Raw genomic sequence first — 12,871 nt, forward strand, 5'->3', positions numbered from 1 at the left:
CGAACCCATGAGGATTGGATTTTTTTCACTAGCTAGAGTGTTAAGCTTAGAGTAAGTCCACCCTTTGGGTCTTTGTTGGGAAGGCTTGGGTCATGGGCGAGACCTGAGTCGCCACGTGGCAGTGATTTCGGGCTGCAGTTTTCACCCATGATTTCTGTTTTTGGGTCACCACGTGGCAATGATTGTTTATTGAATTTTATATTAGATATTTTGAATGTGAATAATAATTTTATATATTAATAAAATTATAAATAACTTATTGAAATTATACAAAATGTAATAAATAAATTTTGATTCTAGGTCACCACGTTGCATTTGCAGTTTATTGGAATTAATTAGAATAATTAGAACATAAACATAATGTAAATAAAAGTATACTCCAAACCTAGAATATTATTTTTACCCAATAGTTTTTTTGTTTATTAGGTTATCAATTAGTATATAAAACATAATTAGATTTAGCTTGTATAAATAAATGTTGTATTAATTAAAACCCTTGGATTGATTATTTAATTAAAAGAAAAGGCCCAGATTATGCATGGCCCAGATTAAAAGCAAATGGAACAGTTTTTGGCAAGTGGAGGTGGAGATAAGAACGTGCCCAAGACGCCCTTCACCCATTCGTCCGTGTTCTGATGCGCGCATGCTCCACTTGTCTTTGTCTGTTCGTCTGTGCTCTGATGTCCTTGTGGCCCACATTTTGGGCTGATGTGGCGAGGAAGGCCTGGGCCTTCATTTTCCTTTGCCTGGGTCATAGGTCTAACCCAGGTCTTAACCCAATGAGAGCAAATGCACCCATTTTTGGTGGGTTGGACCAATCCTTAACCTGGGGTAATCCACTATTCATCCAAATCAGTCCTTGGTCTTTGGTTCGACGATACAACAATGAGACCACTCCGAGGACCAATTACTATTCATCTTTAATAAAATGTTTTTATTGATAAACAATTCTTGTTTTTTACTTTATTATTGAATTCAATAATTATTTATTTATAAACAAGATACTCATGTAATATATAGAAAGAAATTAAACTAGAATTATTTATATAAGATATCAATGACCAATGTGGAAAGGACACATGTTCATATCAATATCGTTATCTTTCATAAATATCTAAAATTTCCGATAAAGTTATACCAATGAACAGACGACACGTGTTCTTTTCAGATATAGTTATCTTCATAAATAATTGAGATGATTTCGGATAGGATTTCAAGCCAATCACGACATGTCACGTGTATAGACGATAACAGTTTGTCTCCTAAAAAGGTCAATAAATAAGCTTTAAACTCATTCTACATTCACACATTCATCTCATTCATCTCCTCCTTCTAAACTCAGATATTATCATCTATTTCACTTCTCACATTTTTCATGGATCGTATTAGAAATTATTTGAGAGGGAGAGATGAAGAAGATGAAGAGCACATTATGCAGATTCGGTCAAACAATGCTCAAGCCGCTGTATTAGTTGCCCAATATCACCATATGCAGATGCAGACTCCTCAAGGTCGTGGATCACGTCTTGGTCGTGCCCCTAACGTCGAAAGACACAGACAGTCAAGAGGGGCTAACATGATGGAGGATTACTTTGTCGAGCGTCCAGTGTATAGCAACACAATTTTTCGTTAGCTCTATTGAATGCAAAAACCAGTATTCAATCGCATCATGGCGGACCTTTGCAATTTCGACTATTTTTGGAAGCAAAAAGTAGATGCCACAGGAAAGCTGGGATTGCTCCCGGAACAAAAAATGACAGGTGCGTTACGAATGCTTGCATATGGTGCAGGGGCTGATCAATGTGATGAAGTCACCAGGATGGGAGCATCAACTGCTTTGAAATGCCTCAAGAAATTTTGTGCACAAGGGGAGTATTTGTATAGGGGTTGGTATCTTCGAGCTCCTAATGCCACAGATCTGCAAAGGTTTCTACACAAAGGACAACAACGTGGTTTTCCCGGCATAATTGGGAGCATTGATTGCATGCACTGGAAGTGGAAAAACTGTCCAAATGGGTGGCCGGAGCTTTCTCAAGCTGTAAAGGGTACCTTACTGTTATTCTTGAAGTTGTGGCATCCTACAACACACATGTACGACATGCCTTCTTCGGTACCCTAGGAGCTCAAAATGACCTTAATGTTCTCGGAGCATCCAACGTGTTCGCAAGGGTTATTAACAGAAGTGCTCCGGAGGTCGCATATAAGGTAAATAATAGTACATACTCTGTACCATACTACCTTGCTAATGGAATATACCCAAGATGGCAGACATTTGTCAAAGCAATATCCAAACCCAAAGATGCCAATGAGGCACACTTTACCAAAATGCAGGAGTCTTATCGTAAGGACGTTGAGCGGTGTTTTGGTATTCTTCAAGTTCGATGGGCCATACTCCGTCACGGTGCTAACTTGTTCAAACTAGAAGACCTTCGTACTATCATGATAAGTTGCATTATTCTTCATAACATGATTGTGGAAGATGAGTTTGTCGAAGAAGAATTTGAGGAGTCTTGTGAATAGGATAACTTGCATCTATTGTTGGCTAGCGTTTATGAATGACCGGTGGATCGTGAAGGCAATGTTATCCACCATGAACCTATTTTGAGGGCTGGAGAAACCCTACCGGCATTCTTAGATGCTAACTTCCAATTACGTTCTGCTTACCTCCACAAGGCATTCCAAGATGATTTGGTGATTCATCTTAGCAAATGATTTTCATAATCATTTGATAAAGTGATGCTCTCCTTAGTTCGTCATTTTAAATTTCACTCGAATAATGTGGTATGTGTGTTTTGCTTATTTTACTTTGAAAATATTGTACGTGTGTTTTGTTTGTTTCCTTTCAATAAAAGAAAATTAATTCACTAATATTAGTTCATAACGAATGATTCATTTTTATTTCATTAAATATAAAAATGCATAATACAATCATCTTAATAATAAAAAATACAATTAAAACACAACACTTTATTGTGGGGATTGTGGTTCCTCAAAAAGAGGCCTATAGCAATCCGCATTAGCGTTAGGATCGGTTTTCCTCCTAATTTCCCTCTTCAATTTTTTGAACCAATCTTGTGAACCAAAGGAAATATCACTATTCCGCATGGCCATTATCCTTGCATCCTCTTTTGCCTCTTCAAATGCCATCATTCTTGCACTTTCGGCATGACGGTCCTCTTCTCTTTTTCTAAGAATCTCATTGGAAATTTTGGTGCTCTCGTTCATGGCTAGTAGGGCTTGAACCATGGATTCACCCACATCTTCTTTCTTTTTTCCTTTCCTTCTTGCTTCTTTGGCGGCCTTTTGTCCCATTGGCCTTCCGACAGAGTTAGGAGGAGTCTCCAAAACAATTTCTTCATCATCCAAATTAATTGGTGATTCGGTTTGAGGACCGTTAGCCGTGGAATAAACAAAGGGAGTGACCGGAGGCTGAAGTGCATCTCTAAAATAAGGGTGTTCCTTCACCGCCTCCCAACACTCCTTATGCTCAAATTGCTTTTTCATCACCCTCAAATACTCGAGGTTAATTTGATGCTCCTATATAAAAAAATCACACCATATAAAAATTAATAATCATATTAATTTGTCGAAATAAAATTTAAGTGGATTGCCAAATTTTTTTTACCTCATCCAATTGATTGGTGCCGTTTGGTCGATGATGCCCTACTTGATTTTTTGCATTGTGCCACACTTTGAGAAGCCTCTTCAAAGGCTTGAAATGAGATTGAAGAGCCCCCGGCGGTCGAACCGGGGTTGCACCCATCCAATTTTCAACATAATGCTCATGAACCTTTTGCCACAACCTTGTAAGGGTTTGTTGATTGCCGGTAATGGGACATACGGTAACCGTAGCCCATGATTCGCACAATTGAACTTCTTCCTTGGTGGTCCAAGAACTACCCGTCTCTCCCATTTTGTTGAACTAAGAATGAAAAAGAAGAACAAATCAATTGTAGAAGGAAGAGAGTTTTTTGATGAAGGAAGAGATAGATAGGTAAAGAGTGTGAAAAATGAAGAAGAGTAGTAAGGTATTTATAGAGAATTTTGTTGATTTTTTTTTTTGGTTCAGTTTTGTATGCAAAATAAAATAGATCCATTACAATTAATTGAGAGCCATCATATCTAAATCCAACGGCCCCTAACATTTGCCCGTTTGTTTTATTGATTTGTTTTTTTTAAGAAATAGCCGTTGCCATTTTAGATGCCCGTTGGAGGTCTTTGTGTCAGTGTTATTTGCAAGGTTTTGTTCCATGTGAAAAACGACTTCATCCATGTGCCATAGCTGAATTAGAAATGAGAAGAAATGAATGTTGGCCCCTTTTTAAATATTAGTCCGGACCAACACAAGGGTTAATCCTGAACCTGGCTTGTAACCCGACCAACTAGGACCCACGTGGGCCCTAGCTTTAACCCAGATCAATAACATGCCGGTGGATGATATTTTCAAACCAACTCATGATCCAATCCATGTAATTGGTCCACCGTTGCATTTGCTTTGAAGGCTGGGTCATAATATTTTTCATGGGTGAACTTGCTTTTTTTGTTGTTGGGTCTTCCTTTGACGTGGAGGAAGGCCTGGGTCAGGCTTTTCCACTTGGGGTGGACTTGCTCTTAAAAGAGCTAGAATGTGCAAATGTACAATCACAAACCTAAACACACAAGGAAATCTAGGCTCACGGTGAGTATGTGCATTGTGGAAGTAGTGATTTGATTTTTGGGTTTTTGAAGTTGTAAACTAAACTAAACTAAATGCTCAAATGGAACTAAATTACTCTAAACTAAACTAGTGGAATAATGGATGAATGAAGTTAGGATTCGAATTGTCTACCACTAACCTCCCTTGCAAGTATTGATGCAAATCAATATGAAAGATGCTAAGTTAATCAACCAATTTCTTTCCTTGCATCCCTCTCAGGTATGACAAGGCCGGGGACATGCTTCTTTTGTGGTATCAAACAACCCCTCTCGGGTGTAGTACTTAACTACTCAAGCCATGCGTTTCCATCCGGTTAGACATCTAATGCATTAATTACCTTAAGTGCATAAAGTTTGGAGATAAAGAAACTATACAAACCAACCAATCTTATCTCTAAATGATTGTAATTCACTACCCCTATATGCACATCTAGTGTGTTTTCAGGCTTTAACATTCTAAGGTTACTAAGCTCTAAACATTATATCATGACATAGCAAACACATATATTAAAAGTAGTAAATTTCAAACATATGCGTTCAACTCTTGAACTAGCATATAAGAATGTTAACTAAAACTGCATCACATCATATTATAGCATCAATCCATACAAGATTGGTTAGGGCTTTTAACCATAACCCTAACAAAGTACTAGTCACTCATAGTTACACAAATAAACTTCATAATCAAATTAAGCATCAAAATAGATCTAGAGTTTAAGGGAAAGAGTTGGCTTAGTGGTGTGTTGATTGATCCCCAAGCTCACGTCTTGGTGGTGGTGGTGATTCCCTCTCCTTCTTGCTCTTGATGATTTGACGATAAGAGATAGTGAAGGTTGATTTATGCTTTGTGTGAATAGGTGGAGTGGATGGAGAAAATGGTATAGAAAAGAGAGTGGAGAAATGATGTAGTGGTGGTGGTGTTAATGGAGGTTTGGGATTAGATATGGTGGTGGTGATGAAGGAGATGGAGTTTTAGTGGTGGAGATGGAGGAAAAGAGAGAGTGAATGGGTGAATGATTAGATGATGTGAATAATGAGAGAGGGGAAGTATTAAATAGAAGAAATAAGGGAAAGAGGAGAAGCTAGTTTTCTCCCATCTGATGAAGCAAAGGAAGAAATAGCAAAGAGCTAGCACAAAAGTCAATAAAGCTAGCTAGGGAGGTTGAGTGTTAGGGAGGAGAAAGATGAACATAATCATGAGCTATGAGAGAGTAGAGTAGGAAAAGGTGTGCATAGTGATGCCTATTATCCAAAGGATTATAAGGTAGAAGCAATTGTATTACTCAATCTCCTTGGTCATCTTTGCTCCTCCTTCATGGTGATCGGAAAAGCTATGATCGACACCACTAAAAGTGGTGGTGAGCCACCAATAATGGTGATTTGCCGGAATCCGGAAATCTACGTTTTACTCCACATTGGACCGTCATTCTTCCTAGCTCCGATTCTCCATATTAATGCTAAAAATACATGTTTCCATCACTCTTACAATATTCCTAGATAAATAGAAAATGATTTAGTGAAAGCTAAAATGAACTCAAAAACAAGGCAAATTCAATATTTAGGGGAATGAAAATATGTGTAAATTATGGTCTAACAAGTATCATTAATTAATTAAATAAATTACAATAGACCATTACAAGAGCAACAAAGGGTCTATTGTGCAATAAAGAGTTTATGACCGTTGTCTGGACACTGCCGATTGTTGACCAGAATCCGACGGCCGTTGACCGGACTCTGCAATAGGAGGGTTTATTGGGGGGAAGTAAGGTCTACTAGGGGCAGTAGGGGTATATTGGGGGTAGTATGGGTCTATTAAGGGCAGTAGGAGGTTGTCGGAGTCTATTAGGGCCAGTAAAGGGTTTGTCAACTGGGTCTATTGGGGGCAGTAGAGGTTTGTGTGTGGTTTATTAAGGGCAGTAGAGGGTCTTTTAGGGGTAATAGGAGGTCTGTCGAGGGGTCTATTAGGTTAGTAGGAGGTCTGTAAACTCTTAATTCCCATCCACCCTAAATTAAGGGAATTTTTTTCCATTAACAAAAAATGAATCTAAAATTTTCACCAACCCTAAAAACTCTTAGCAAGTTCTTCCCATCCGCCAAATATTCACTTTTTTCTATATTTTCCTTAACAAAAGGGAGACAAAAGAGGGGCATTTTGGGATTTGGCTGATGGGAAGGAAAAACCACCACAGACATTGTATTTCAGATAAAATAGTGAAATAACAATGCCACTAGATAAAATACACCAAAACCATGTATTTCATTGTATTTCAATTGTACACCTAAAATACCCTAAACCAGGTATTTCATTATATTTCAATTGTATTTCAGATAAAATACACCTCTAGGCTAATCATTCATATCGCAATGCCACTCCCTTGTAGACCTGGACTTCAAATAGTGAAATAACCCATCCCAAGAGATGAAAATCACATTCTCACTGTGAAGGATCCCTTGTTCTCAGACACTGCGAATCTGTATAAGATGATCAAGATGTTCAATGGAAGCAAACATTTGTGACAAATAGCATCACAAGCGACGCTTCTATGCATTCTACCTTTAAAACTCTGTCAATACCAAATACCAAATAAATACCATTTCCAACAGAGTGCAGATATGACAAGGTCACCCGGTATTCATGACCAAAGCAGATATCATTAGGCACATGATGACAATGCAGAAATAAGCCGGAGAATGTACCACAAAATACAAAGAGACACAGGTTCTATTTACAATTTTCTTTTTTTAATTATTGACGAGTTATTTACAACAATATCACGATGAAGCATAAAAACTGCTTCTAATTCGTTTAACATATGTACATCCAAGAATTACATCCAAAACGAAATTCATACATATTCCACCATTTTGTCTTCTTCTTTTTTTTTCCCCCTTTTCTTTGTCATTCTTTTAACAACTTACACAAACAGAATTTTTTTTTTCTTTTCGTCATAATCAGTAGACTTATTTCACACAGTACCATCAATTTTGAAGGGCAAAGAAAGACGGCAACAGCAAGAAAGCAAGTCCTCTATGATCTGCCATATCTGCTAATCAAAGTTATACTAGCTTTGACTAACTTTGGCCAGTCCTCTTCTACACTAATAAGTAGATGATATACTACCAACAAACTAGGCCAATTTCGATATTATCCTTTTCCCCTTTACTTAGCAGATCAGCTGTTGCGTAGAGAAGAGAGCCACTCTTCCATAAACTTTCTGCTCTCTGCACAAAAGAAGCAAAATGCAGACAGAGTCAGCATATGTTTGTTCATTAAATTGGCACCTGCTGGATTTAATAAGAAAAATTAACTCAGATAGCAAACCAACCGATTACCACATCACAAGATGACCAATATTAACCATGTAGTTTAAGGTGGGATGCAGTAAATAAACATGCATTATTTGCAACTCTGTTTGAACAACAAGAACCAGCCATAAACGAAGCCCACAAATTCTTCGGTACCACCACACATTGGAAATAATCCCAACAGATTCATGATAGTTACTCTGCTCTCAAACTATCTATATATAAAAAATTGAAAAAGAAAAACTCCTTTGAGATCTCTCAGCATCTATGCACGGAATTTATTCAAACACATAATTATTGGACCAACCAAATGAATCCAACAACTCTAATCCAACCATCCAAAGGAGCCTCCTTACAAATACAGAGAGATCCAATAACACTAAAATAGGAGTCCAGCATATAACCTCAGTACCCCACTTATCTAGTAAGCATCAAATACTGCAAATTGGATTCCGGGGCAATATCATAAAAACTCTAAATTGGGGCATCCAAATCTTTGAAGTTACATCAGTTTTACACTTCCTTTTAAAACTGTGGACATTTCATCTAAGAAAGAGTCAGTTTTACTCAAACTGCAGCATAGGCGAATTTACAAGTAAACCTGATTGAACGTAGATGCATGAAAATCTGAACAAAAGCATATAAGAGCTAAAAGGTAGGTCGAGATTTCACTAAGTTCAGAGAAATACCATCCCATTACGACATTGCACCAATTCTAAGCTGACATTAACATCCCAAATTGTATATTGCCTAGCACTTCACACTCAACCATTATTGCCTATTGCTTAAGAGGTGTTAATGGCAAATTGGCAATTAAGGGCAATCATGAGAATGAAATTTTCCTAATACACCATTTCCAGTGGATTCTACATTTATACCTTTCCCCTCAGATTTAGCCACACAGTTGGGTTAAATTTGAATAGACAGATTGGTTACTCGAAAATGCTCATCCATACTCCTATTCAGAAAACAGAAGGAAAAGACAAAAAGAAAGGAAATCCTTTTATCTTAACACAATTGCCCATTAAATCAAACTAGTGATCCTCACTCAAACTACCATCAAATTTGTCAGACGCAATGACATAAATAACTAAACCATCTGTAGTTAATATGAACTTGTGTTATTTCTACATTAATGATAATCACAATTGACAGCAGAGGTATTGCGAAATCAAATTAACAGAATCATGCCATGAAAAACTCAAAAGGTGTTAAACATTTAACATTTAGGTTTGATGCCAACAATTCATATAAACTATAATATGTACTGCAAAGAGTAGAACAGCAGAATAGCATTGATGGGAAGGATGAAAAAGTACCGAAACGATGAACAGAGAAAAACCAGGTACGAAAAGAAAAACACTTACCATCTGGGATGCTCCCAATAGTATTCTGATCTCTATTTTTTGATTTCCCCACCATATCATGAACAGCATGCCCATAGCATGGAACCAGCACAGCAAAACTATCATCTGCATCATCATCACTCTGGAACCCAGGTCCATGAGGCTCCAACCATCCAATTGACCAATCCGAGTCAGATTCAGAGCCAGAAACACACTCTCCATCGGAAGGAACAAGTACACCATCATACTCCTTATCAATTTTCCGTTCTTCCCTACTATGCCATTTCCTCTTCACCTTTCTAGATGATGAGGCAATATTGGCTCCTTTAACCGAAGGAAACTTTAACGCATCAGATTCCCGCACACCCGATTCAGGGGAAGAATTTAAACAAGTTCCATTAGAGATTCTCGGCTCCTTTTGCTTTCCACTCCACAACCACCATGATAGATTAGTAAAAGCCAAAGCCATTTTCAGTCAAAGATCCTTTGCTCGTTTCTGCCAAGTTTTCACAAGGAAATATAATTTTAACCAATCTGTAGGAGAGCATGCCAGGCCCAGAGTGTGGAAGTGGAAACAAACGATATGATGGGTAGTTTCTGCCTGTTCATAAAGTGTTCGTAACAAAATAAAATATTAAAATTAGTCGACGAAAATCATAATCCAAAAAGGCATATCAACCTCGATGACTACTGCTAAAAGATAAATTGCTCAGTTTCATAATGCAGAATTTATCAAAAACTAACAAACACGCAGAAATTGCTTTCTCTACAGACATAACATAAGACAAGTTCGATTCTGAGAAATAGAGGACAATAAGAAAAGAGATTACTCAGCATCTATGACTTCAAATCTTAGCTTGGAAATTTCAACCAGGACATGACATAAGCAAAGTTCAATTCTTTTCGCCGAGTCAATTACCAAGAAAACTGAAGGTCTGCCTGTTCACTATTCAATTTTCTGGGAATGAACCAAAACAAAGATACAGGTGTATAAACTAGTCCAACAACTGTCTAGATTCAATGAATACAGACACACACACAACAAGACTCAGAAACTCCTCAATCGCAAAAAAAAAGAACTTTCCCAAAGAAGAAAACACGGATTTACCAAACATAGCCTTGAATGCGATCAAATACAAAACAACCAAATCACTTAACAAACACCCCCAAATTCTTATCCTCACAACAAACAGACAAATACCCAATTCCTAATTCCCGATTTCAAAACTTCCCAACCAAACAAAAGCAATAAAGTTGCAGCATTTCGATTATGGGTGCTTAAATTTCATGCCAAAGCTTTGTAATTTGATCAGAAATTCAGAATAGAGAGAAGGGATTGAAATTCTTGCCTTGTGGAGAATCAGAAACGAGAGAGGGGGATAAAGTCAGCGAGGTTAATTTGTGAAGGAACAAGTTAGATTATAATTTAGGGTTTCTTGTAGAAAGCAACCCCCAGTTTTTGATCTCTGTTTCAGTCAGAGAAGAAAAGGGATTGATTGTTCCAGCTTTAAAGATAAAGAGGGTGGGATCGTCTGCGGGTGAGTGTAGAATGTAAAGTGTGTGATACGCTTACACGTGTGCAAAGGGAGCCTTGTGATTAAAAAATTGTTATAAACGTGATCCAAATGGCTCTACCACCATTTGGTTATTTCTACATCGGAAGAAAATCAAAGTCTTTGTTTACTCAATTCTCAACTCGTAAGAACTTAGAATCCGACATGATTTATATTATCGGATTATTGAGATCATGATCTCTATGTTGTCATGAAATATTTCCGATCACCATTAACATAGCTTATGTTCTCTCATGTTTCATCTCTCAACTTAATTTTAAGTTACCGTGATTGTATTGATTCACATCAAAAGTTACGTTTAAACTTGTAGCTAATATAAAAACAAAATAGACAACCCTAAATCAGTAAATATTAGGTGAGTCCTCTCGGGTTGGAAAAGTCTTACTTGAGCTCTTTGGGTTGGTAAAGTCTGGTGTTCCTAATGATGAAATGAGGTGAAATTTCGCATATCAAAGAGCACACTATAGAGTCATGGGTTTTGTGTACAGATTCAACGTTTCGGGACACATTAGAAAAGAATTGGTAAATTTTGGTGACTTGACTGGGATTTGGTCTCGATTATAAAAGGATTTACATGTACAAGTTGTTCAAGTAACCCTCACCCACATGTTGGGCAATATCCATGGTCTTATACAAAGTACAAATTCATATTCCCTTCTTATCATATACTAAGAACAAGTCAAAAAGACCGGAGTGTAACTTCCGGCTATGCAATTAGCTAAATGTTCTTGATGTATCTTGAACTAAGATACTTGATGTCTTGAATATGAGATAATCTTGCATGCCAACATCTTGATTATGAGTTGAAGGACACCCTAGCCTCAACTGAAAATGAATGAGCTGCGGATTGAAATGCCAGAAAAAAAAAAATCGATGAGTTGACATGAAACCAACAACGTAGAGTCTACAGAAGATTGAAGCGAATCTCTAACTACAAAACCGACTATAACTTTCTCTAATTTCGTTGATGATCTATCAAACGTCTTTGTCCTGATCACAATCTTACTAACTTTCTGTGTGTTGTTTTTTTTTTTTTTTTTTTACTGATTATCAGCTACTTGTTGATGATCACAAACTCCTGCAGATGATGTTGATGATCACAAACTCCTGCAGATGATGTTCGAAACGTTTCTGCCATCGATCGCGATCATATTGGATAATTGTGACAACTCACAAGCATATCACCCTTCTGTAGGTTTGTACCGATCCACATCTATATATGCATGAACAAGTGACCACATATATATCTGGATAGGTGTCCAGGAAATATTGGCTCTAATTATTGAAATGGATCAAACATATAAAATTTCAGTCAATTATATATACAACACTGATATGATGCTCGACAATACATTATTGCATTGCTCCTGGCATGGCCAATCAATCTCATGCCCAACTTATAAACTTGAGGCTTGGCTTTTGCATTCACCGTCCACTTTTTTTTTTTGTTCATCGTCCACTCGATTTTAGCTAGATCGATGACGACAATGGCTTTAGTTTGGTAGCCTCTCAGTCTCTCAGCCTAGAAACTTCTATAGTATATATATCTTTGGTCGAAACAATCTGATAGGTGCATGTCACCAAAACAAAGAGGTCGATCGAATAAGAATACAAATCTTCCTTCTTCAATCTTATTCATTCTTTTCAATCATTCATTGACGTGAAACTTGTTTTGATTTTATGCCACCAAAGGAAACGGTGCACATGGCAGATGATTATGAAGATTATGATGTTGGAAAAATAATAGGGTATATAACACTAAACTACCATTTAAAGATACAAATGATAAAAAAGTCTTTAAATGTTCCGGATAATAAAAAAGTCAACATTAAAACATGTTACATGATAAAATGGTCACCTTATAACATCTTAAATGATTAAAAGGTCTATTTTCACACTTTTTACATGACCATTCTACCCTCTTCTCTAATTTCACCTCTCTCTCTCTCT

At 37.2% G+C, this 12,871-nt stretch overlaps 3 protein-coding genes across 3 annotated transcripts; 1 reads left to right on the top strand and 2 right to left on the bottom strand.

Annotated features, from left to right (window-relative positions):
- The first annotated feature begins 1,669 nt into the window (after positions 1–1,669).
- LOC101312389 lies at positions 1,670–2,520 on the top strand. Its single transcript, XM_004288800.1, has 2 exons — positions 1,670–2,045; positions 2,120–2,520. The coding sequence occupies exons 1-2, from the start codon at positions 1,670–1,672 to the stop codon at positions 2,518–2,520; spliced, it is 777 nt and encodes a 258-aa protein (XP_004288848.1).
- A 447-nt stretch (positions 2,521–2,967) lies between these two features.
- LOC101312677 lies at positions 2,968–3,913 on the bottom strand. The gene is made up of 2 exons (XM_004288801.1): positions 3,626–3,913; positions 2,968–3,537 (listed from the first exon to the last, which is right to left on the bottom strand). The coding sequence occupies exons 1-2, from the start codon at positions 3,911–3,913 to the stop codon at positions 2,968–2,970; spliced, it is 858 nt and encodes a 285-aa protein (XP_004288849.1).
- Positions 3,914–7,417: 3,504 nt separating this feature from the next.
- On the bottom strand, positions 7,418–10,824 carry LOC101306370. Its single transcript, XM_004287386.1, has 3 exons — positions 10,697–10,824; positions 9,369–9,948; positions 7,418–7,917 (listed from the first exon to the last, which is right to left on the bottom strand). Exons 2-3 carry the CDS (start codon positions 9,814–9,816, stop codon positions 7,868–7,870), a joined length of 498 nt encoding a protein of 165 aa, XP_004287434.1. The 5' UTR covers positions 9,817–9,948; positions 10,697–10,824; the 3' UTR covers positions 7,418–7,867.
- Positions 10,825–12,871: the final 2,047 nt, after the last annotated feature.

The sequence above is a fragment of the Fragaria vesca genome, linkage group LG1, assembly GCF_000184155.1.
Source record: "Fragaria vesca subsp. vesca linkage group LG1, FraVesHawaii_1.0, whole genome shotgun sequence".
Classification (NCBI taxonomy): Eukaryota; Viridiplantae; Streptophyta; class Magnoliopsida; order Rosales; family Rosaceae; genus Fragaria; species Fragaria vesca.